The following is a 26,338-nucleotide window of genomic DNA, read 5'->3' as shown; positions in this document are numbered from 1 at the left end:
TTAATTAATTAATCAATGTAAGAAGCTCAGCGAATGTAAAATCACAACAAACAAGAATAACACTTTCACAACTGTCTGATGACAATGGATTGCAGTCCAAAACATACAATTTTATGTTTAAACCAAATATCACAAAGCGCACTATCGTATTCTATCCAATCAGCGAATATAAAAATATGATAGAACGAATCAGATTTGTAGATTTTAGATTTCCAGATATAACACAGTTGATTGTCTAAAAATTATGTAACAATAAAATTAGACTATGAACCCAAGTTTCCATTCATTACCAAATTTTAGTCAACAAGTATTATTAAGTAGAAACTCTACAGCCGATTGCAGTCCAAAACGAGGCTTTAAGCCAGGTGGGAGTCCAGAAGTCCTTAGGGCGCCCTTTTTTAAAAAAAAAAAAAAAAAAAAAATAAAAAAAAAAAAAAGATTTTTTTTTTAAAAATTTAAAAATTTTTATAAATTTTTCCCCAAAAACCCGAAAACCAAAAAAACCCCCTTAAATTTCCCCCGGCCCCCCCATGGTTACAAAGTCAGGAGTTATAAAAATTTTGGACTCCCACGTTTTAAATCCTGTTTTAACCAAAAATCACAAAGTGCAATTACAAATACACTATAGTTACCATTTCTAGCAAATGAGTAGATGATGGCCTTGTTGGAGCCCTCATCATCATCAACAGCAGACACTTCCAACACTTTAGTACCAGGTCGTACATTTTCCAAAATTGATTTTCCATAGTTTGACTGCAAAAATCTTGGCTTGTTGTCATTGACATCTGTCACCGTAATGTGCACATTCGCAGTTCCTTTAAATCGCGGAGTACCATGATCTGTTGCGCTCACTTCAAACCTGTATTGAGGAGTCGTTTCCCGATCCAATTGACTTGCAACGATTATCTCACCCGTTTTAGCATTGATCTTGAAATCTTGCATGGATTGTTCAATAGCGTAAGTGAGTTTCGCATTTAAGCCTTGGTCGTCATCGGTTGCTTTGACAACAAGAACTCTGCCTCCCACGGCAGTAGCCTCGCTGATCCTTTGTCGATAAATCCTTTGTTGGAAAATTGGCTTGTGGGTATTTGAATCGGTCACATTGATACGCACAAATGCAGAGCTCTCCAGATGGTTATCCCTTGCCTTCACAGTTAAAGAATAGAACCTGGTCTTGCTGTAATCTAGACGGCAAGATAGTGTTATCACTCCTGTATTACCAGAAATTCGAAAACACCTTGAACTTTGATCAAAGGTAAACACAATGTTGCTTTGGCCAAGATCCGGATCAGTGGCTGTGACTTGTAGAATGGTAGTTCCAAATCTTGCATTTTCCTCAACCGATCCAAGATAAACTGGCTTAGAAAATTTTGGAGGGTTGTCATTAATGTCGCCCACATTAACAGTCACTTTTGCACGGTTGCTTAATGGAGGGTTTCCTTTGTCCTCAGCTTTGACGTGAAATACATAGCGATCAACTTTCTCTCGATCTAGTTTCCTGGTGAGGTATAAGTCGCCAGTTTGGCTGTTTATTCCAAATGGTAAATTAGACTCTACCAAACTGTAAACAATCTGTTTGTTGGTACCGTCGTCATCATCAAATGCCTGGACACGTGTAAAGGTGTGCCCAACGTTTTCACGCTCCGAGACCACCTCTTGAAAATCGGAATTCACAAACTGTGGAGCATTATCATTCACATCCTCAAGATAAATCTCCACTGAAGTTTCATTATAATTTGGGTATTCACCTTTGTCTTGTGCCATAACAAAAAGTGTGTGTACAGGAATATACTCATAATCAAGTTTCTTGCTCACCTTGATCTCTCCGTTGAGGCGATTAATAGAAAAAAGTCCCTGGTCGTTACCGCTGCTGAAGCTGTAAACAATCTCGGCATTACTGCCAAGATCTTTGTCTGATGCCCTTACCGCTAACACAAGTACGCCAGGTTTGACGTCTTCACGAATCTTTGCCGTGTACTCCCTCTTTGAAAACTGCGGAACGCAGTCATTCACGTCTGTAACTGTTATCCGAACAGTAGCTGTATCTGTTTTGGGTGGTGAGCCCCCGTCGCTTGCCTGGATTGTGAGAGAATATTCCTGGACACTTTCACGGTCTAATGCTCTGTCAACAGTTATGGACCCACTGTCCTGGCCAATACGAAACACACTGTTGACCCCTCCATTGTTGGTGATGCTGTAACGGATGTCTGCATTTGAGCCAGTGTCTTCATCTCGCGCTCGAACATCAAGAACTGTATCCCCGACATAAATATCTTCCGGTATGACTTTACTGTACGAGGAAGACTCGAACTTTGGCGCGTTATCATTGACATCATCAACAATGATCGTTAGATCTGCCTCAGCATATAAAGATCTATGCTGATCGTACTCGGCTTTCACACGAAAATAGTGCATCGACATTTTCTCACGATCCAGTAATGCTGAAGTTTTTATTACTCCGCTGTCGGCGTCGATCTGGAAAAACGACTGACTGAGAAGATTTTGCGATGCCTCCATAGTGTATGTAATTTTCCCAGCATTTCCATTGTTCGTGTCTTGCGCTCGAATAGTTGTAACGGTGGCTCCTACATTCGCATCTTCTCGTATATGAGCCGTTAAATAAGGGCTGGAGAATCGTGGAGCTGTTTGTTGTATCCTTCGGCGAAATCTCCGGGCAAAATTATTAGCGTGCTTATCAACAAACAACTCAAGTCGTGCTATAAGAGGTTGTTTATTTCTTCGTCCATGCTTTTCCGGAAATGCCAAATCCACGACCAGTACTTTGTCTTGAACTTCACGTAAAGATCTTCGAAGAACCAAATAATCCGATTTGGCGCCAATTCTAAAATACTTTCTCCAAGGTGATTTTCTTAGTTTTAGCAACGCTGGATTTTCGAGCTATTTTCCTGAGGGAAGAATGATGTCTCTTAGCAAAAGAACACGCGTTCCTACCAAAGCTGTCCGAGGCAGTTTTCTCCGTAATTTTCTAAAGCAATTTTCACCATATATAGACACAGTCAGTGGTCTTAAATCCCTTTTGGAGGAATTAAAAATAGAAGTAGATTCTACATAAACTGTGAACGGATTAGCCCGTAGAGTCCTGCAGTCTGGTATCCGAATCATACGCACTAAGCCATTTGTTGAATCAATAGAAAGAATTTGAAGAGAAGTTTGTTCATCGATGGGTGACGCTCTGAAAGCATATTTTGTCCATCCAGCTCTACTTAAATTAGCTAAAACACTTTGTGGCTCCGTCGATGAATAAATATTAATAACGCTGCAGTCCACTTGCTTAAAAAGCCACAGGCATAAATGTACAAGGAAACCCAGGCAAACGCGATTCAAGCGAGCCATTTGGCGGTAGATCTGTTGTCACAGTCACAAACTCGGCGCTTATCATAAGCGAAGTCGAAAATCGTACGTTTTAACCACAGCGGCGATAAGAGGACAACACTTTGCAATTAGCGTTTCCATAAACACAGCTTTAGCTTGGAATCAGGCCTCATCTTTGAAAACACCAACAAAATATCTTTGATCTTTCGGTTAGTTTGGTTCGAGTGTGTCGGCAAGGGGCCCAATTTTCTTTGAGTGACAAGTTTGATTAATTTCAGCATCTAATTGGCTTAAGGCGACCACGTGACCTCTTTATCTCGCCGCGGTAGTAATCGAACCTGCAGTTTGAATGACAAACAAAACTGTATTCGGTTTTTCGCAAGCATTCTTGTGTCTTTTATTTACAAACAAAAGAAAAGCTTGACACTGCAAGAGATATAAATACCACTGTACTTTCATTTTGACAGGATCTGAAGTTTGAAATAAGTGGGCATTGCTTGGATAATAAAACTTTTCGAGATGTTTCTTTACGGTTAAGAAAACCAGACGAGTTTCGCGCGGAATTCCACAAATTTTGGGAGTCGACATGACGGAAGGGCAACACAACCGCTTACATCAAATATAAACTTTGAACAGCACATTCAAGAATTCAAGCCCTCCCGCGCCGTGTAAAACACAAAATATCTTGGTGATTTCACGTCATCTAATGCTTTCATCTGTATTTTTTCACAAATGATTTTCAAAATCACAAATCGCTATAATTTAATTTTTTAAAAAAATTTACGCGATCGCCTTTTAAAGTAGCGCCGAGGATCGGATCGCAAAAAAATAGTTGTTTGTTGAAAGATTGCTAATTAGCAAAAATAAGAAAACGTGCTCGTAAACGAAACTATATGCGTGACTTTTAACTCAATCTGACTTTCATAACACGAACGATTTGCTTGGGAAAACAGACTGTTTTCGTTTTCCTTTCAACGTGGAAATAGTAAAATAGGAGTTTAAATACAGGAAACTCGGCGAGACTGTAAACGGTAAATTTAAATGCAACGGATTTAGCGATGACCGAAAATAATTGAGTGGGAGAGAATAAAATCATCAAACGATGCATGTTATTTGTCACAATTTTGTGGACAAGTAATATAAAGCGAGGTAAGTGCTGAAACATTTTAATTTAAGGTTATGGTCTTTAATACATGTATACGCGCCCTTGAGAAAAAACGCAACATTCTGCGCTGTATAAAATATTGACAATATTGGTTTAACCGGTTAAAAAAGTAAGCAATGGAAAATAATTTCTTGGGCTGCAATTAAAAAGAAAATATGAAATAAAATTTAGATCGAGAGTGTGAACAGAAACTGTACAGAATGAAAATCTAATTACTAATTAATCATTTACGGTAATTCAGTTTTCACCAAATGGAACAGAACGGATATTTTGTCCTTGAAACCGGAAATAGATCGCGGAGCAATATATAAATTCTTTAATCGTCCTTTTGCTTATTTATGTTATGTTCAATAAAATAACCACTCCTTTGTTTATTTTCCGAAAGAGGTTTTGTCTGTTATAAAGGCGCTCACTGGCTGAACTTCAATTTTGCCGAAAATGTAACTTACTCTGAACTGATCACTTCATTCAGATATGGTTGAAAACAGGATCGCTCACTTTTTTCGGCGCGCCAGAGAAAGACCTGAAAAATCTTTAGTTATGTTTTGCTTCCGTCAGTTTCGCACTAAAAGCAATTGTTTTATTGATCCGATTGGAGTGGACTGTCATCTTATCTATCAATTGATCAAGACAAAAGAAGGGGAGAAGTATACACTAAGAATTACTCGTTTGTTTTTAGTTAATCATGAAGGAAAGTGGCATTCTGTACTGAAAAATACTCTCTTGCCCCAAAGCAATCGTTTTTCTCAGTTCTAACACTAAATATGGGCCGATTCAGAGAAAGTTGAACCTGATAAATGTGTCTTCTCACAATTTCGTAGACATATTAAAATACATGAACCGGCTTGGTCTCAGAACTTTTCTTTCTTCTTTTTTCACTCACGTGAAAAACCGCCGTTGCGACGGTCGAAGCGAGCGAGAGAAAACAGAAACGAATGACGGTTTTCTCGTCTTTCGCTTCCGCGAATTCGTTTTCGCTACGCCAGAGCTAGCGACACAAATTTGATTTCTTGAGAAATAAAAAAAGACCTCTAAAACAGAACTAACACACAAGCAAGGGGCAATCATAAAGTTCTTCAATGTTGTTCTAAAAGCTCTAGCGTCTGGCTCCATAGTCGCCGGATCCCACTAGGGCCGGGGGGGGGGGTTTTCTCTCTTTTTCCATTAAGCTCGCGCCCTCCAAAAAACAACTTTTTTGGAAAGCAGGAAGAATTAACAAGTCTGTACGTAAGGGAAAGTCTAAACTGCTAAGCTGATTGATTCATTTCGTTAGCTTTACATCACGCTGTGAAATGCAATTTTATTCATTGTATTCAATGTTCAGAAGATGGAATGAAGCGGATATTTGGGCGAGGAAACCGGAAAGTGTCTTATATTGTGGCTTGTAAAGCCATGTATAAATTTACATTTTGAATGTATTTTGTTTTTCACACTCTACTAGTCCTATTGAATACGGCCACTCCTTTGTATACTTTTAAAATTAGATGATGTCCGCCGCGCCGTTAGCCCTCTTTTAAAGATTTCCGAAGTCTTGCTATTCTTTGTACCCTTAATTAACCTCAAATATTTCAGTTAACTTTTTCAGTCTATAAAAAGAGGATAAACCTTCATGTGAAGAGTAAAGATTTTATCAGAAACCCGAAAGAAATGAGTAAATTGACACACCTACGACCCGCTATAGCTAACGGTTGAACAATATGAATGCTTATTAACCGTAAGGAACCTCTTGCAAGATTACTTCTTTACCCGGCGAAAAATTCTGCTTTGGGAAACGCAAAAATCTATACATTTTACAGTTTATTTTCACAAAAGCTTTAGATTTAGCCGATATTATTCCACTTTCTGTGTTGTCACAAAACCGGCTGTTACGAATGGCGGTCAAAAGCATAGGGGAACAAGAACAATAAAACTTGTCATTCTTTTTTAAACGGAACTGCGGTCTGCTGTCTCCTTTCATTTAAGCGGCGCCGGGTCGAATTTAAAATAATCTGATAAGGCATTTCTGTAATTATCTAAAAGAGTTGATTTATGCTTTAACATAAATTAATGAAATTCTCTATTTGTAGACAAAATAACGCAAACGATGAAACAATGATTTACGGTTTAAATTTTCCGTTAGAGGCGCCGCCCAGAACGAACAGAATTACAATATTTAAAAATTAACAATGTCCGACCCCAGATGCATTTACGAACGTCCCTGGGAACGAGATTACCGTAATGATTCGATTTAGCGCCCTCCTTCCAATAAGCGCCCCCTTCCGAATAAGCGCCCCCCTTCGAATGTGTTTTTGTAAATAAGCGCCCCTATTCCAATAAGCGCCCCCATTCTAATTAGCGCCCCCATTCTTATAAGCGTCCCTATTCTAATAAGTGCTACTGAAGTCATTGACGTCAACTAAATAAACTCCTGGCCGTTCACCGTACAGTTTATGTATATATTTACTGCTAAAATGAACAATTATTTTAAAAGTAACTAAACTTTTAACAATTTCTACCTGTTACAGTTTCTGTTATTGTTAGATACATTTGGTTGTTTCTCAAAAAATTAAATAAGCGCCCTGTCTCGAATAAGCGCCCTCTCTCGAGGTGCCAAAAGTAAATAAGCGCCCCGGGCGCTAAATCGAATCATTACGGTAATTGTTGTTCATTCATTCTCCACTTCTAGTTTTCGGAAATTTTGTATGAGGAACATGAATCTTACTTGTAATACGTGACTCGCAGGGCCTCGCGAAGCTCTGGGTTATTGTTGCCTAGTAACGGACAAAATAGAAACAGAATAGAAACAGAAACTGAACAACAACGAACTGCACGATTACAGAGACTTCGACAAAATACAGCAGACAGAATACAAACAGAACTGAACAACAACGAACTGCACGATTACAGACCCAGCAGTTTATAGGCTGAATAGGCGTTGAGGGAGTATTATGAGGAAATCAGTGTTATTTTAATCCAAAAAGAAAAACAGAAAAAAATGAAAGGCTCAGGATTCGAACCCACAAAAAAAAAATAATAGTAAAAAAAAAAAAAAAAAAAACTCTAGCCGGATTCGAACCCCCGCCCTCAGTCCCGAAGATCTGATTTCAAGTTCGACGCCTCACACTAGGCCACCAGCGCGCGGCCGTGTGACGTCATTTCCGCCAGACACCAAGCTCACAAATATATATGACCGTAAACTCCACACGAGATTTCATCCCGCCTGAGCCCTTCGAGGGACAAAATTATACACCCCGCTACGCTCGGCCTTCGGCTCTCGCTTCGCGAGGAATAATAACAACTGGCTCAAATTACACAATTATCTTGGTCAGAAGAAGAGGCCAAAATGCATTTAAATAAACGTTAAACGGTTTTCGATTTAGTGTCGTTAAACCAAAAACAAAATAATCACTCTGGCCAATCACAAAGGACGCAAACATCCAGTGAACAAATCAAAACCCGAAGCAACAACAACAACAACAACAACAACAACAAAAAACGCGAAAACGTGTGCGAGCGAGTTACGATTGGTTTTGGTTTTACTTCTGATTGGATGAGAAAGTGGCGGGAGTTTTTTTTAACCAATCACTAAGCGTAGCAAAGCCGAAGCAAACGCGAATTACTTTCGACACTCAAGAGAAAATTGCTCCATAAATAACTATGATCCGCCGGAGAAAAATGTGTTATACGCCCGAATTATAGACCTACATTATACTGAAACTGTAAATGTTTTTTGCATCGAGCCATTTTCTTTTGTGAGTGTCGGAAAAACAAAACTAGTGCAATCCAATCTGGTTAATTGTAACAAAAAGCAATGACACAATAAGCCAATCAGAACTGAACTTGCAACATGCGCCAAGTGCGGAAAAAACACACGCACGCGTAATCCAAGTCACAAGTCATGCAATTTACTTTTGATCATGATTGGTTAGAAACAGGACGTTTGCTATGATTGGTTATAGAAAATGACTCTTGAGCTCATTGAACCAGTGAAACTGCTTGACAGCCCGGCAGATCCACACATAAAATAAATACGAATAAAAGATAATCTCACTTGCTATCAAATTACCTTTTGTGCGGTCTGCTGGTGCGCGGTCTGGAACAGAATAATTTACGGAGTCTGCAACGGCAGAGAAAATGCGAATTACTTGGTTCCAGACCTACAAGAATGTTACGTCATCAGTTTGGAATTTTTCAGTCCCAATCTCACTCGTCTGTCTCGCAAGGATTGGGATGAAATTCCAGATCTAGAATGGCGCCTCAACCGAACCCTGCAGCCGAATGTTTCGTCAGGCCACCTTGCAGTCTGTATGTCACGGTGAAATTTTTCGATCCAGTCAGTTTCTGAGATATGTATTTCTTCGCGTTCCAGTGCCGGAACGTTTTGATCTTTCAGCGTTGCGGTTTTTTGTTTTTTTGAAGCTAAAAAAAAAACTTTTAAAAATTCAAACGATCAAATGCGACGGCTATGCGCGTATGTTGCAAATAAATACCGTATTTATTCGATTAAGCGCCCTGGCATGGGCGCTTATCAAATTTTTAGAGTTTGGGAGTGGGCGCTTATTCGAGCTGGGCGCATATAATTTTTACCATTTTCAGCACGTAGTAAGTTTTTTTTAAAAAAACAACAAATAATAACAAACCTTGATTATGTACCAAAGCAGAATTTTAACTGTTCACTGAAGCTTTCTGTAAAATACTAACAAACTCAGTCTTCGGGGAAGTCTGTTGGTAATACTAAGTCGATTTCAATCTCAGTAATACTCCTCTTGTGGACTTTATAAGTTTCTTGGAGGAGGTGGGTGGGCGCTTATTCGAGGCTGGGCGCTTATTAACTTTTCCTACCTTCAGAGTGGGCGCTTATTCGAGGTTGGGCGTTTAGTCGAATAAATACGGTACGTCCAAAATTTGCAATAAGAAAATTAAACCTATATCAAGTGCTAAGCTAATTAGCAAATTGAGCAATAAATCATGCTTTATTACTGCTTTAATTAATTACAAATAATCAACACTAAGGCAAATTTATAATAATGTAAAGTTAATACGTTGTCAAGCATAGCTAGAGGCGATAAGAATATATTACAGAAATCATCAACAAGGCGATTCTGTCTCGATGTATCAACAAATTATTAGAGCTTACTCTGAAAAACAAATAATACATTTTCTGGAGATTGAAGGTTTCGAGCTCAGGGCTGAGAGGGTTAGAAAAGAAATAGCTTTTAGCCAGATTAACTTAGCCGATTCGTTTCATCTTTTATTATGTGTTGGAAATCGAGCCAAGGTTGCATTCCGTGCCTAATGCTAATAACATCTTTTTAAAATAATAAACTTATATTCAGTAAACAAATAATATACTTTGACCGCGCATGCAATATCGGGTCATATTTGCCGACAAAACTCAATTTAATTTTGTGATTGATATCAGTTCATGTCGAGGAGAAAACGCGAATCAAAGCTTCTTTCACACACACCTGGCAACCTACATCATATTTTGGTCGAAATAGACATCAGGATTTTTCACGTTTCCCGTTGTTTTTTAACGGTACTGAAAAATAGCGGAAGGCTTCATGCTTCGCAGTTTGGACGAAACCCCATAAAACCGGTAGTTAAAGCTGATTTCAGAAGATCAAACCAGTCTTTATCAGGATCGAATGAATAAGAAGGATTAAGAACCGGAAAAGCTTAAGATTGTTTTTTAAACAAACTAATAAACTATCTTTTCGGCGAGTAATGCGATTAAAAGCAAAGTCTTACCCTTGAAATACCGACATGTCATTGTCAAAGATATAAAGTTTATATTAACATTAACATTTGAGACTCTCCGGACAAAGGATCCTGTTTGAAAAAGCTACCTGTAAATGCATTGCAGCTCATGACATTTTCGTTGCTGTGGCAACAAGTTTATTCGCTTAAATTGAACCAACAAAGCTATAAAGATATACTTTCACTTTACGAAAAAGAACTTTCAATAGACCAATTAAAATTGAAAGTTTCAATTAACAAAGAAGTACTTCATCTTTCAGAAAACATATACAGGTAAGCTACTGGCTTCGCCAACAAAAGCGATTGAAGGTATTATCTAAAAGAGGTAATCACTGATTATAATAAACGCAAATGTTTTGAAAAAGGATTACGACCGGAACTGCTTATAAATCGTAGTTTCAATTGGTTTAGCGTACGTGCTAAGTCGCTAACTTGATAATCCAAAGAATGAACTTTAGAAAATCTTTGATAAACATATGTGTTTGTTATCTAGAGATTTGACCACTGAAAATCTCGCATTTTCTCTCGTTTTACAAAAGAATCAACCGTTTTTGGGGCTAGATTGAAGGAGATAATAAATACACTGTAGCTAGTGCAAAATTGTTACAAAATTAACGACAACATTTTTGACGATAAAAATACACTAAGTTCGTAGATACTTCTGCGGGGTCATACTTTGTAAAGCGCGCGAGGCGAGTGCAAAACTCGAAACGCGAGTACATACTCTCCAGCCACGCGTGCCTCGCGTGCTTTTTTTTTCTCGCGGAAATTCCATTCAATATTACACAGCAAGAAGCGGGGTGGTTTGGGTACAGATGAATCTTATCCGTCAAATATATTTCCGGATTATCTTCCCCCATTTCAGAAAGCGAGCGAGAGGTGTCAGTTCGGGTTCTGGCGGTGGACCGATGTAGGATAAGTACTTTTTTACCTCTAGAGCTGTTGTGCTATGAAAAAAGCACGAAGACGAGTCATAAGAATACTTCTGGTCAAAAATACATGTGCCGTAAGAGGTTTTCTAGCGCCTAACTTCTCTGCTGAAAGCGGCGGTTCAGACATAGCAAAAAAGCCTGTTCAGGATTCTCGACCGGCCGCCATTTTGGATAAGGACGAACCTTTTGTTGAGAAGTCTCTTGACTCCAGAAATTGACCAAAACGTTCATTTTTCTATTTTTTCGCACTGTTATGTCGAGATAGAAAGAGTTTCTTAAGACATGTAAAGAGTTTTAGTTTTTAAGTTGAATCAGAATTTGCTTTCCTCATTAATGTTTCTAAGCGGCGAAATTAAAATAGAAATCTTTCGTTTTATGGAAAACACCGCTCGTATTCTGAAGTCAAAAAGGCGGCCAAAATTTATTTTTGAATGGCAGCAAATTGGCTAAGCAGTAACATTAATTCACTTCTTTTTGTTGCAGCATTTAAAAACAATCTGAATTTAACAACTTGGAGCAGCTTATTAATAAGAAAGTCAAAGCAAACCACAAATGACATTACAGCCGGCAATCACAATCGTGCGTTCTTGGCGAAAGTTATAAAATTTTGATCTTGGTACATTTCCTAGCTATCATGCTTTGAAAGAACATCAACTTGAAATGAAAAAGAAATAAGAACAACGATTGCGCGCGCGGGTCTTCTAAGAACGCAAAGTCCAAAATTTAACTTTTCAGGGGTATGGCCGCATTTTACTTTCGTATGCCATAAACAGAGCGGTACGTATGCTCAATGAACAGTTGCGCAAACTCAAATAGAAATTATCTGAAAAGAGCATGCCGGTAATAAAAATTCACGGCGCGGGACAACAGTAACCTTTGCCTTTGCGGGCCCGGCGCTACGTTTGGGATCCCAAACGATCGCGCTTCGGGCTCTCTCTCGCTCGCGCTTCGCGCTCGAATTTCACTTCTCCCTGCTCTCCTTCGGACGCCGGCCACGCAGGCTAGTTAAGTTTATTCGGTGTAGTTTTGAGGACAACATTTCAGCTTGATTTTAGCGGCTGTACCTCATCCTTTAAATTTCTCGAAAATGAAACGCATAACTTTCTCTTTACTTCATATCTACCTCGCTCGCAGACTGAGAATTAATGCATACGGTTCTCTGGGTTCTCAGCACAAATATTTCTGTTCCTATTTAGCAATGTTGTATGATGTTTCCTATACAAGATTTTTATTTTACAAAAGAGCTTGGGTATGTTCTGTAACTCGCAATAAGGATCATACTTAAAATCCTATACAAATTTTTTTTTTACAAAAGAGCTTGGGTATGTTCTGTAACTCGCAATAAGGATCATACTTAAAATCCTATACAATTTTTTTTTTTTACAAAAGAACTTGGGTATGTTCTGTAACTCGCAATAAGGATCATACTTAAATTCTCCGTACTATACTTTACATCCTTATCAAGAATGAGAAAGGTGATGAGAATTTAAAGAATTATAAACCATGCGACATAAATTCTCAAAAGTGACATAAGATAAATGTAAGCTATTCAGCAAAAATGGTTCAAACAGGGCATCGTGAAAGGAGCGGTAACCGTTTAATTATGTAGCCGCTATAGAGCGGTGAAAAAGTTTGTTAATTGCAGAATTTCTTTAGTTATCGGCCGATAGTTAGTTTCTTTAGTTTTCGGCCGAAAAACCATCGTGTTTGTCGGACCGCTTTTTTGTTTGTTGATTGACGGCTGTCAGTGTATAAATAAGGTTTAGGGTTGTATGGGATCTTCATTCAGTTTGTGCAGCAGTTACTGTAACAAGTTTATCAGCTCAGTTGTAATGGAGAGTCATTACTTTAACTCAGTTGTTTCTCTCGTGGATTCTGCGGTTTCACCCAGTCTTCCTGTCCGTGCTCCGTCCTTGGCACCAGTCTTCCGTCCGTCGCTGACCGACTTCTCCATCAGCAGGATCCTGGGTCTGGAGAATGACGTAACACATCAAGATTCAACATGTTCCGGTGAGTCAAACTTTAGTAATTCTACAAACACAGCTTATACCTCACTCATAAAGTCATTCTGTTGTTCTACGGTTATTCTGTCATACTTCGTCAATACCAAAACCTACTGTAATATGCCCATACTGTCTAATCGAGGCCACTGATAATTATAATTATATCATTTCTGAAGTTTCTAGTGGCAATATTATTCCATTTTGTATCGTTAACACTTTTACTGAATCCGTTCTATTTAATGACTTGAAAAAAAAAAAGAAAGAAACTTAGAATTGCACTTAAATGAAAGAACACCATTTAAGTAGCAGGGACCTGAAAATATGAACTGAGTGTGCCGATTCGTAACTTGAAAAGTTAAAGATTGCGTACTTTCTGCATAGAAATACTGGTCTGGCTTACGACTTTGGTTTCTTAGTAACAAATTTAATAATAAATTAAATTTCGACACGACCAGTTAAGGAAGGAAACATTTAATGTGTTTGCATCGATTAGAACTTTGGGAGAACGAGAAATATTGTGAGAACACGAGGCTTTGATTAGTCTTTCTACAGCTTTAAGTTTTTGAGTTTTCTTATCGCATGATTTATTCTATTCTGTATTTTATCTTAGGCATGTAAAGCTTGTTGCGTTCAAAGCCGATTGGATGTTTAATTTACGCGTCAGTTAAAACTAATGAAAAATCTCTAGCTATTTATAAATGTTAACGTCTCATATTTTGTCAACAGTAGCAGTGGAACTTCGTCACTCCATTCAGACTCCAAGTCCTCAACACAGCTACAGTGATACCAGCCCACGATCATCTCCTTATTCCGACAACACAAGCTCCACCAGCGATTGTGACAGCGAACCCGATCAACTATCGACACATTCCGAGCAGCCAACGAGAAAGAAGCGACAGCGAACGACCTTCTCGCCGATTGAAGTGTGGGAGCTGGAACGAGCGTTCAAGCGGCGGCCATATTTGATGAGTGAAGATGAGGAGGAACTGGTGCAGAGACTTGGTATCCCGGCTAGAAGTTTGAAGGTGAGTTTGACTTAATTATGTTAAGAAAGTATATTTTTTTTTTTTACTAAAGTTTACGATTTCTGATTCACTTGTATTTTATGGTCAATTGAATTGTCCAAGTGCTGTATTTTGACAACCAAACTGTTTCAATCTAGAAAATAGCCAGCGAATACAGCCGCCTCTCATTCGCTCGTAGCGGGAGCGATTGAGAGGCGGCTGTATTCGCAGGCTATCTAGAAAACGATTTTTCCCCTCAATAATATTAAGTTAAGGCGGGCCGGGGGTACACCTGAAGGCCGTTTATCCACCTAATATTAACTTGGGTTAAATGCAAATAAATCGTTCGCGTCTTAAGCAATTCAAAAACATTCTATACTCATTACACGAATCTATTTTTTTCGTTTTATTTTTTTTTTTGTAAATTTTTTGTTGATTTTTGGGAGAAGATAGTTTTTCTCAAGGGATTAATAAAATTTAGAGAAATGAGAAATAGTGAAGATTTAATGTGATTTTAAAATTAAACTTTGTAGTTAAATAATTCGTAGACGGACACCAGTGGGTCTCCCTTACAACCTAGGGTGCTCTTGCGTGGGGGTCAACTAACTTATGGTGTTTTAACTTTTTTTCAATACCTTCTTAAAACCTCTTAAAATTTCACTCAAATTCACGTATACCCCCGCCTTAAGTCTTGAAAATTTGCGTTTAATCTGGAAAATAAACCCTCTAGTTGATTTTCTTCATTATTGTCATGTACCTGTGTGGAAGTTTATGGATTTTGTTACAAACATACGCATAGGATACAGTAAAAACCCCGTAGACACCCTCCACCCCGCTCTCATCTTCTCCCCCCACCCCCTCCTCCTGCACAGGACCGGCGTGGCCCCTCCACAATCATCCCACCCCACATACTAGCTCACTGTAGTTAACATAGGATGGTTAACTTAAGTCATTCAATCAAGATTTCGAACAAAATGGAAGTGTCTTGGTCTTAGGATGATCAATTCAACATGTTTTGTTATGTTGTTATACTTAGATTTATTTGCGTAAAAGAAAATTTACTTTGGAATTATTGTAAAACTTTCAAGTCCTTGTTTAAAATTAGGTTGGTATTCTCTGCTGAATGTAATTAACAATTTATTTGTGTTTTCTTTTCAGTATTGGTTTCAGAACCGACGGGCCAAATCAAGAAAAGAAGGAAGAAAACTGACGACCGTCCATCAGACCAGCCCGTCAAACCGGTTTGGGCGTCCTACCACTAGCGTCATGCCTTGTGAGAGAAGACAGTTTCTGATCCAGTCCCCTTCAGATCATTGGAAGCGAGCTGAACGTATGTCCTACGCAGTGCTGGAAAACCAGTTAGAAGATAAGCCGCGCAGTCGACCAATCACAGCAGACTACCATTACTCGTCATTCAAGTCCAACCAGTTTAGAAGCCGTTCATCGTTCCTGGTACCCATGTTCCACCCAGACCAGTTCAAGAGAAGACCAGCTGAGCCCGCAAGACTATCGTACAGCCGTAACTTACGTAGATACCAGCCGTACTGAATGTAGGTTTTTGAAAAAGTTTTAGAAAGAAATGGTCTAAAATAAGAAGCAATTTTCATTTTGAACCTGTGAATAAAATAGCTCAGGCATTTCGCTTTGTAGTGAAGAGAGGAAACGTTTATGTAAACAGATGTAATTAGAATTTTAAACAATTTTAGAGTCATTAGAAATGTATTTTTTCTGTAAAAATAAATTATTGTGATAATCAGCTGGTAGTATTGTAAATAAACACATATTTCAGAGTTCAAAAAGCGTCGTTTCCTTTTGTACTTAGTGTATAATATCAATTAACTAATCTGCGAGACACTGACAAATCACGACATTTTTGAGAATGCTTTCTTACACATCGTAACTTAATTAAAGTCAGTTTCAATTAAAGCATTGATTACAGTTCCATTTAGTTAAGAAACAATTCAGTTCGGAACCTTTAGGGCAGGTTTAATATGAAGCAAATAAGAAGTTATTTGCTGAACTTTCGCGCCTTAAAAACAATAGTAATGATAACCAACTTTGAAAACAAAGTTAGTGCCAATCTTCAAGAAAATCTTCGATAAACATACGTGTTTGTTATCTAAAATACCGAGATTTGACCACTAAAAATTTCATTTTTTTTCTTGCTGTACAAAAGAACGAAAACAATTTTTGGGACTAGTAAAGATAATAGACTGTCGCAAGCCCGGTGTGAAATTGTTCAGTTCAATCAATCAATCAATCAATCAATCAATCAATCAATCAATCAATCAATCAATCAATCAATCAATCAATCAATCAATCAATCAATCAATCAATCAATCAATCAATCAAACAATCAATCAAATCTTGTGGTCAATACTTTAATTAATTAATAGAAAATTGCGGGAGGCGAGTGCGAAACTCGAAACACGCAAGTACAATCTCTCCAGCCACGTGTCCCTTTTGCGTGCTCTATTCTCACGCGGAAATTCCATTTAATGTTATAACAAGGCAGACGTATGGATTACATTCGTCAAATAAATGTCCAGATAATCTTCCCCCAGTTTCAGACAGTGAGTAAGAGGTTTTTGGGTTTTCACAAATCGTTGTAGAATTTCATTTAACATGTTATTTTCCCTCTAAATAAGAGCTTAGTCAGCACAGATCTAGAGTAGAGCCATGATACGTCAGATCAAAAATGAATTTACGTTCAGCAGCCAGTTTTCGTAATTCTAATGCCTGACTTCTCTGCCGAAAGCCGCGGTTCAGACAAAGCAAAAGAGCCTCTTCAGGATTTTTGCCCGGCCGCCATTTTGATAGCCTCCTATGCAGACGTTCTTTTGGCTCGTCAGGATGAATGTTTTGGTGGGAAGTTTCGACTCGAGAAATTGACCAAATCGTTCATTTTTTATTTCTTCGCACTTTGAAGTCGACATGGAAAGAATTTCTCAATACATGTAAGAAGTTTTAGTTTTAAACTTGAATAAAATTGCTTTCCTTATTAATCGTACATGTCGTCAGGTAAGCGGCGAAAAAAGAAATCTTTCGTTTCATGTAAAACACCGCTCTTGTCTTCAAGTCAAAAATGGCGGCCTAAAATTTTAACAACCTGGAGTAGTTTATTAATTAAAGAGTAAATAGCAAACCACATATGGCGTAACTTTAATATGAGCAGTGTAAAAGGCCACATCCTCATCAAACTTCCACGCGTTCTTGGCGGAAGTTGTAAAATTCTGTTCTTGGTACATTTCCTGGTTATCCTCTGAAAGAAAAGCAGCTTGAAATAAAATAAAATTATAACAATAATAAATGATTGCGTGCGCGGGTCTAATAGTAAAGGCAAAGTCCAAAATTCGACTTCTCGGGGCATGGTCACATTTTACTTTCGTTAGCCTGGGTCGCAGCCGGACGTGTCACAAAACCAGGGTTTAGTTCGTCTGCAACGCAGGCTATACTTCCGTATGCCATAATAAAAGCGGTTTTTTGAATGGAATAGTTGCGCAAATTAAAAAAAGAACTTGCCGCTGATAAAAATTCACGGCGCGCGAAGCAGTAAACTTTGTGGGCCGGCCGGCATAAGACAAACGCCTGGTAAGTTTATGAGCCGTGTAGCTTTTAACCCAACATTTCTGTTTGATTTAGCGGCTCCGCCTTATCCTTTGTATTTCTTGAAAATAAAACCAAGGGTCGCATTATCACATATCACATGGGTTTGAACTTCTAAATTTTAAAAAGTGACATAAGGTAATTAAAAGTTCTTAAAAAAACCAATCCGATAATTGATCGGCCCGGGCATCGTGAAAAGAGCGGTTACCGCTTAATTATGTTGTCCACCTACTTTAAAGCAATTGTTATTGTTATCCTATTATCTTTGTTAAGGTAGTGAACTATAAAACAAAAATTACTTTTTCAGACCCGCGACAATTTTGTGTGCCCGCGACATTTTACTCGATCCCGCGACATTTTACCCGCGACACGCGACACCCGCCGATTAGACTAAACAGCGGTGAAAAAGTTTTTAATTTTTTGAAGTTTTTTAAGTGTCGGCCGATAGTGTTATTTCCTTTATCGGCCAAAATAACCATTGTGTTTGTCGGACCGCTTTGTTGTTTGTCGATTGACAACCGTCAGTGTGATAAATAAGGTTCGGCGAGGGTTCTTCATTCAGTTTGTGCAGCAGTTACTGTAACAAGTTTATCAGCTCAGTTGTAATGGAGAGTCATCACTTTAACTCAGTTGTTTCTCTCGTGGATTCTGCGGTTTTACCCAGTCTTCCTCTCCGTGCTTCGACCCTGGCACCAGTCTTCCGTCCATCTAGATCTCTGACTGACTTCTCCATTAGCAAGATCCTAGGTCTGGAGAATGATGGAATACATCAAGAGTCAACACGGACCGGTGAGTCAAACTTAAGTAATTCTGTTAACATAGTTAGATGTTGCTATTAATAAATAAGGTCACTTTCATTTCCTCGCCTAACCACTTTGCCAATGACATAAATTAATCCCCATCGAAAATTAAAGTCTTCAATTTGTAAGGCCAGGGAAGCTTTTTTAATTTTAAAAGGCAGAACACTTGATCCCGATGGCCTTAACATACGCGAGGAAACATATTAGTTTTTCTACTTGTACTATTTTATTGCCATTTCTAAGCTTAGCATATTTTAACCGTTTACACCGTTTACATATTTCCTGTATTTAGTTTTAACGGTATTTCCGGTATTTCGTAAGATATCATTATCACCATAGAAATTTAAACACAGCCAATGTAAACTCCATTGTACCTGAAGAAGGCTGGTTTGGCCAGCCGAAATATAGTACAAAACTAATTTTATCATTCCACGTTGTATCAGTCTCTGCTTTTGAATTCCAGTTTTCTATATGTCAAATAGATTAGATCACTATTGATCCCCGGGTATTGATCAAACGTATATACCGGTAGGGGATCGTAGATTGCTTGCTTAAACTTTAATATCACTTTGTAATACTGCAGTGATTCAGAAACCAACTTGACGTAATAGAAATATGCATTTCTATTATAGAGCTGAGGTCACAGATAATTACATTTTGTATTTAAAGCTTCTAGTGCTCATATCAATCTGTTGTCTTGAAAATAAGCTACTCAATCTCTTGAAGAAAACAACTTTTTAAAAGGTTACTATTTTAGTGGCGAGACCTAAAGCTTTTTAAGCGCGTAACTTTCGGAAAGAAGCTTGCTCACTCTCTGCGTCTTGCGTTCAATATTGGGATCTTAGTAACAGTTGTGTTAACACATTGCCGAGGGATAAAGAAATTTTTGATTGTAGAAACTGGAGACAATTTACGTATTTTTTTTTTAAGAAAGTGCAAAAGATATCGAGAGTTAAAAGAACACGAGCCATTGGCGTAGCTTTTTCGAGTCTTCCTTCCCGTTTCCTTTCTATTTTAGAAACGATAGTCAAGTCAAATTTACCTCCTTGCACATGGTAAAATTACCTTTTAGTTAAAATTTGTCTTCATAGAATAAAACGTGCTATTCTAAATGTCAAAGTTCCTTTTTTGTCAACAGCGCTGATGGAATGCCGTCACTCCATTCAGACTCCAAGTCCTCAACACAGCTACAGTGATACCAGCCCACGATCATCTCCTTATTCCGACAACACAACTTCCAACAGCGATAGTGACAGCGAGCCCGATCAAGTATCGACATATTCCGAGCAGCCACCGAGAAAGAAGCGACTGCAGTAGTATAGGTAGGCGGTTTCGCACCGAGCCAATCAGATTGCAGGATTATAGCACCCAACCAATCAAGAGACCGGATATGGGTCACGTGGTCCCACTGGGACCACGTGACCTAACCCCTGAAACGTCATCACTTAATATATTCAAGATGGCGGCCGATGAAAAAGAAAAAGGAAAAAGGAACGGGTGCTGGGTTTCGAACTCGGGTCGCCGGCACGGCAGACGGGAGCCTTAACCCTGGGACCACGAAGGATCCATGCGGACAACATCGAGAAGAACCCTGGTAAATGTTTTCTGGCCAAAATGATGTTAAACTCATTTTGGGAAAAATACGGGCAACAGGAAGACAAAACTACAGACATCGATTACCGTCGCGGTGGTGACGGTAACCGAAAAATGAAGATGGCCTCTTTTTCAAGATGGCTACTCATGAAGAAGAAAAAAGAAGAGCTCGTGCAAGACCAAGTGGTCAATGGGACCAAGATCCTAAGCATGAGCATCTCGGGCATCACCTTTAAAGATTCCAAGTGCTTTATGCAGAAAGTCCAGACGGAGGGGTGGAAGGTGTCGTTGTCAGTGAACCACGTCACACTCTTTCCCTGGGCGACTTCCTGGGAGACTTTACAAACGAGATAGGGGAAGGCGATTACATCATAGAATTTGCCTCCGCTGGCCCAAAGAATTATGGGTACAAGACAAACAATGGAAAGGTCTGATGCAAAGCCCGCAACACCAGAGGAAGCGAGAAGACTTTGGAGGAGATGATGGAAGTTGGGAGAGGCTTTTTTATATTTGTTTTGGTAAATTGTATATTATTAATATTTATTTTGTTTTGGTAAATTGTATATTATTAATATTTATTTTGTTTTTGGTAAATTGTATATTATTAATATTTATTTTGTTTTGGTAAATTGTATATTATTAATATTTATTTTGTTTTTGGTAAATTGTATATTATTAATATTTATTTTTATTTAATGAGGAACAATGCCAACAAGGTTGTTGTTGACAGCATAAGACGATTTAAAGGTCTAGAATCGAAGGCGGTGAATTGAGTAACGTGGATGCTTCAGCTAAAGGTTTGCCCTCGAAAGGGAAAGACATTCAAAGTATGGAAAAGAAGGAAAACGAGGAAAAAAAGCAACTTGAAAAGGCCGTCGCGCATAATTTCCAAATGTATACAGGAAGAGTAGACCCGACATAAAGGAAGACGTCCTCGTCTTCAAGTAGGTTTTTTAACGCGGGCTGAAGCGACCAAAAAGGCAAAGAGCGTCGTCCACAAGGCCAGAAAGCTTACCAAGTGCTTTATTTTGATACAGATTCGATCATATACAAGCACCACGAAGGTAACAAGAATAACAATTTTTATTTTTCTTTTGTATAACAATGTTTGGTTTTGACAATGGGAGAACAAAGAGAGGGAAGCTGCAAGCACAAGTGGTGAACAGAGTGTAGGGACATGTCAAGATCTGTTCAAAGCCACTCTCTTTGCACATAAGGAATGAGTAAAAAAATGCAGACACAAGTCAAGTGTACAATGGAGAAGAAGAAGGAGACGGAAGAGAGGAAGGAGAAGATTCCACCAGGGCTGAAGATTCTACCAGGGCTGAAGAGTAACATCTTTATGGCTTGCTTCACCACACGTTGGGCTGGACCAAGGTACACGGGCAGTTGCACATCATACTCGTATGCGATTTCGGTAGTGTTGAATGTTGTCGGTGACACCTTTAGCGGCCTGACCTGCCAATTTAGCACCTATGCCAAGGAAACTGGGAGAGGGTCCTGATAAAAACATACTGGCTCCTTCTGCTATCTTATCGACCAGGCGAACTTTTTTGCGGGCCAAAGCACCACCATATCTCTTTCGTTTTCTTCGGGGCTTTTGTTTTCTTCTTGGGTTGGAACGTTTACGCCTTGCCATACCGACCAATTGTAATAAATGTCTCACAAGATTGTCCTTTTTAAAAACCCCATAAGGATTCACCACCGTATGACTTTCTTTTACCAGTTCTTATTTCTCTTTCACGTTTTTTATGAACTCGTTCTGCGTTTTTGGCGGCCAATGTTTCTAGGTATTTGGTGATGTTCCATGCTGCTTTTGGCATTCCGGCGATGGCTGAAAGGAATTGACCACCTTTCTGACTTTTCTTTCTTCTTTTTACACGTGTTTGCTTCTTTACTCTTTTCTTTGCCATGGTGCAATGTCAAGTGATTTGTCAGAGGAGTGCGTCAATTTTAAAAATGAAAATCAATATGTTAAAAAGGTTTTATGAAATGAAAATGTTTAGGAATTACGAGCATAGCCGTAGGGATAAGATGCCATGGTCTCCGGGTCAACGACCCTCTTGTCAAAGACGACTTTGTATCTTTTTATTTCTGTCACTGTGTTGAGTGTCTTGTTCTTTTTATCCCTGGTGATCTTGTGCGGGTTGAAGACTGGTATATCACGAGGGACATCTAACGGCTCTCTTACTTCGGACAGGACATTGTCTTTCAGCGTCTCAAAATTCAACTGCACAGATCCGCGAACGTTGAGGGAGAACCCCCTCACCTTGCAACAGACTTTGCCTTGGGACGTACGATACCCATAGTTTTTGGGACCGGCCGCGGCGAATTCCGTGATGTGATCACCGACTTCTAATTCATCCGTAAAATCACCCAGGAAGTCTCCGAGAGGAAGGACAGGGTCGGTCGGGGCTCGCTTATATATCAGTGAGTCTGTATCAAAATATAATATCTGTTCAGGTTTAAGTCGCGAGAGTCCATCTTGATACAGTTTTAGGCGGGCATAGCATGTTGTGAAACATGCCACAAATATGTTGACGTTGGCTTGGATGTTTTCACAGGCGTCTCGCTTCTTGTGGACTATTTCTAGCATTTCAGGGTTGACGACCCTAAGGTCGGTGATGATGACGCTTTCGTCTCTCAAGAGAGAGTAAAAGTCGGCGGGTGAAGTAAAGGTCTCGACCTGGGGCTTGTTACCTTGCTGACCGTATTTTCCCCAAAAGCTATTGAGCATCATTTTGGCCAGTGAACGGCGACCTGGATTCTTTTGTATGTTGTTTACATTTAATTGTATTCCCTCTTTGGCGTAAAAATCGGAGACATATTGGAGACGTTTATCTGGATCTTCCCCTGTCCAGGAAGGCCAGCCGCTCGCCTCCTGCTTCATCTGAAGAAAGGTGTTGACATACTTTTTAAACAATTCGTCTGACCTTTGGGGGAAGTGCCACACTTCATAGATGTGATCGACGACGTAGCCCTGACGCACGGCTTCCATGATTTCGGGCGTACACCAGGTGCCAGTGAGTTGCCTTTCCTGTTTGGTGTGGTTGCAGGTCATGGTCCTCTCGGTCAGGGGTTTGCTCTGTTCCGTTTCCACGCAAGAACGGCAGAGGGGGAACGTGAGTTTACCGCCATGGCGATAAGGTAAGACCGGGCTGTAGAGACCATAGGGCGGGCTGACCGTACACTTGACTAATCCAAAGTACCAACCCACGTCTGTATGCCCCGGTTCTAGTACGATGGTGGGATGACCTTGAGGGTAAACGCATGTTTTATTCACCCAGGGATACAACGATGTAAAATCGACATAGTGGATCTGTTCTTGGTCTTCGGTCTTGTCATACAATTTCACGGCGTTGGTGCGCCCTCCAAAAAAGGCTTCTCTGGGTTCCAGACGCGTGACCAGGTCTAGGGAGTCCACGAATGTTTTGACGGCGCTGTCTTCCTTTTTCAATTTGGTCCACTGGCACTCCCACATTTCTACCAGGGTGTAACCAGCAGCTCTTATGACGGCGGCGCGACATCTCGTTTCTTCGTACACTTCTCGCATACTTCTGACGCTCAAGAGGCTATATTTGCGGTCTCTGTTCGGGAAACAATCAGGGCAGCCGTGAAAGAAACAACCGTAAAATTCGTAGACGGTGTCCCCGTCTTTGCCGTCGACGTAGGCGCTATGTCCCCTCAGTATGATCTCGCATTCTCCTCCATTTCTGGCGTGCTGTATGCGTGTGGGCGAACGACTGTCCAGGTAATGCAGCCATTCTAAAGAAACTCGTGAATGAGGTTTACCCTTTCCATGCCAACCTCGTAGGGGTTCGGAGGCCAGAGTATCTTCTTTGAGGCACTGAGTATTGTAATAGCGGGAACACGCCGAGGCGATGGTCAGGCATTTTTCCATCGGGTCAAATCCGGCGATGTCTTGGAACTCAGAGCGGAAGATGCGGCAGCCCTCATGCAATAACTTGACGTCAGATTTACAATAGGCCAACAACTCTTGCTGGAAGTCAAATTCGTAGTCTTCATCGACGCGTTCTTGGTACCATACTTCAAATTCTGCTTTCCTTTCTTTTGTCATCCCTTCAGGGTCATAGTAGTCTCTGGCAGGTATGGGGCCCACGTAGTTTTGATTTTCTCGCTTGTTAAAGAAATGAGGGAAGAATCCTTTCTTTTGTTCCGTGAGACCAAAGGCTTTGGGGAATGCTGATAAAGCCATTTGCATAAAACACATACTGTCTTTAAAAACAATTCCTGGGATGGTCATCGAGATGATTTTCGCACCGTTTACTACTTGATCTGGACAGACAGCTTGACGATAGAGTTCTTCGAGGATAAAATAAGAGTCGTAACCCTTAAAATTATGGGCTACGGCGATGATGTCGTTTTCTTCGGCCAGACGTCGCAGCCAGGTCAAGAATTCGACGACGCAGGATTCTCCCTCGAATTGGTATTCGGTTTCCGTGTCAGAGGTCATGGCGCAGATTAAGTTGGGTACGTGTTGGCCGTCCTCTTGCATCGCTTCGGCATCCCAACTGACGAAGATAGGCGGGTCGCGTTCGGCGGGGGTAGAGGGTGTTCCATCTCTCCTTCTCTTTCTACGTCTTCTTTCTTCGGCTATCTTTTCAGGGTTTTGTATGAAGCACTTGTGCGTGCGAAGGTCATGGTATTTTTTACATGACGGACATTCGTTGAAGCCACAGCGATGACCGTTTTTGATCTCGTACCCACTGTAGATCTTTCTGCAGTCGATACATTTTTTGTGGGTGTGGCAGACGCTGTTTCGTTTACCGTACTCGGCAGGTTTACCATTTCCACTTTGTCGGGCCTTGTGAAGTTGATGGCACCTCTCTCCGAAGAAGCTCCGGCGACAATCGACGCAAGGGAAGTCGGCGGTACCACCACGGCGATAGTCGGTACAGTTGGTCTGATGGCAGGCAAAGCATTTGGTGCCGGGACAGTTGTGTCGGGAAGTGCTGTCATACCCCGTTTCACAGCGAAGGCAGTAATAACTTCGACCGAAGAAGCCTTTTAAAGAGTTACAAGTATGGTAATGTTCTCCATGCTTGATGAGTACCAGACGTTTGGTTTCTGGTTTTTCCGGTCCTTTGTAAATGATTTGATACCCGTGTTGGACGGAAACCACGACGATCTGGTAGTCTCTCAAGTGTGACTGGAAGAGGGTGATTTGGTCTAGACCGCATGGTCCTTCGGGCACACCAGCTGCCCTGTGTAAGTCTCGGGCCGCTTCTGTCTGTTCTTGGCCACCTTTTTTTAGACCTCTGTAACGGGGGTGTTGAGATCCAAAATTGCGATAGGCTTGCGCCGTGACCAAGGCTCTGGCGCAACACAAGTCGTCGGTATTCTTTATCTGCACAACTGCTTTTTTTTCTTTCAGGATCTTTTCTATGGGATCTAAACCCAATTTGATGTCTCGCGAGGTACTACCTGTTCCGGGGTCTCTCACGTGAGAAATGTTCATATTGAACGTGTCATCCATGGTGAAATTCTCATTTGAATTGAGCATGTTGGTGATCTGCTGCAGTACTTCTTGCGCTGGAAGGTTGTTGTCTCGCCAATCTCGAACCCTCAGTCGTACGGAATGGTAGGCGTTTTGCAACCTGTTGCTATTGATGTTTATCAGGAGGTGGTCATTGTCACGCACCGTTTCGTCCCGTATGATATGTCGTTCGATGGCACGCTGCAAGGCCTCACTGATCTCGCGGGCCAAGACGGGTCTCTGTCCCAAGGGTACTGTGAGATCGCCTCCACCTCTCTGGGTAATACGGGCAGTATAGTTTCTCATGTGGAGCCCAAATTTGCGCACACGACGGTCGACGTGAGGAGTTAACTCGAAGTCGAACATCTTGATTGTAAACAAAACAAACAATACAGTTAAATAATCGAGGAGTTAGCTCTATGTCCTATACAACGTATGTGGACGGTACCACTGTAGAGAGTCATTAGTATTTGCGTGAGGAAATAAAACTTCTAATCAATCAAGTAACTTCATTAACGCATGTGCAAGCAGGGAGGGAGGAACGTAGTCGGCTCCTAAACCATGACATGACTACGACCTTGTCGATCAGTAATCGACTACTTGCACAGACAATTACTTAAAATTTACTTAACATTTTTTGTCTTCAATTGATCCTTCCAAATTTCA

At 40.2% G+C, this 26,338-nt stretch overlaps 4 protein-coding genes across 5 annotated transcripts in view; 2 read left to right on the top strand and 2 right to left on the bottom strand.

Annotated features, from left to right (window-relative positions):
* LOC144628962 (cadherin EGF LAG seven-pass G-type receptor 1-like) overlaps positions 1 to 3,593 on the bottom strand; it is a 41,500-nt gene extending 37,907 nt beyond the window's left edge. The window contains exon 1 of the mRNA XM_078487088.1: positions 633 to 3,593. Within this exon, the coding sequence (XP_078343214.1) occupies positions 633 to 2,517 (1,885 nt within the window). The 5' untranslated portion in view covers positions 2,518 to 3,593. The remainder of the gene's footprint in view (positions 1 to 632) is intronic.
* LOC144628960 (uncharacterized) overlaps positions 1 to 26,338 on the top strand; it is a 469,155-nt gene that overhangs the window by 98,844 nt on the left and 343,973 nt on the right.
* LOC144628199 (uncharacterized) lies at positions 12,868 to 15,952 on the top strand. 2 transcript variants are annotated; one of them, XM_078486264.1, is made up of 3 exons: positions 12,868 to 13,179; positions 13,902 to 14,197; positions 15,335 to 15,952. In XM_078486264.1, exons 1-3 carry the CDS (start codon positions 12,942 to 12,944, stop codon positions 15,722 to 15,724), a joined length of 924 nt encoding a protein of 307 aa, XP_078342390.1. In that variant the 5' UTR covers positions 12,868 to 12,941; the 3' UTR covers positions 15,725 to 15,952. The 2 variants fall into 2 exon arrangements, with proteins under 2 accessions (XP_078342390.1, XP_078342389.1); XM_078486263.1 differs by having other exon boundaries at positions 12,871 to 13,179; positions 13,899 to 14,197.
* On the bottom strand, positions 21,339 to 26,020 carry LOC144628562 (uncharacterized). Its single transcript, XM_078486678.1, has one exon. It carries the CDS (start codon positions 25,976 to 25,978, stop codon positions 22,178 to 22,180), a length of 3,801 nt encoding a protein of 1,266 aa, XP_078342804.1. The 5' UTR covers positions 25,979 to 26,020; the 3' UTR covers positions 21,339 to 22,177.

This window comes from Oculina patagonica, chromosome 10 (assembly GCF_052425735.1).
Source record: "Oculina patagonica isolate OP01 chromosome 10, crgOcupat, whole genome shotgun sequence".
Classification (NCBI taxonomy): domain Eukaryota; kingdom Metazoa; phylum Cnidaria; class Anthozoa; order Scleractinia; family Oculinidae; genus Oculina; species Oculina patagonica.
Note: the sequence above shows the minus strand (reverse complement) of the source record. Positions and strands in the feature narration are given on the sequence as shown.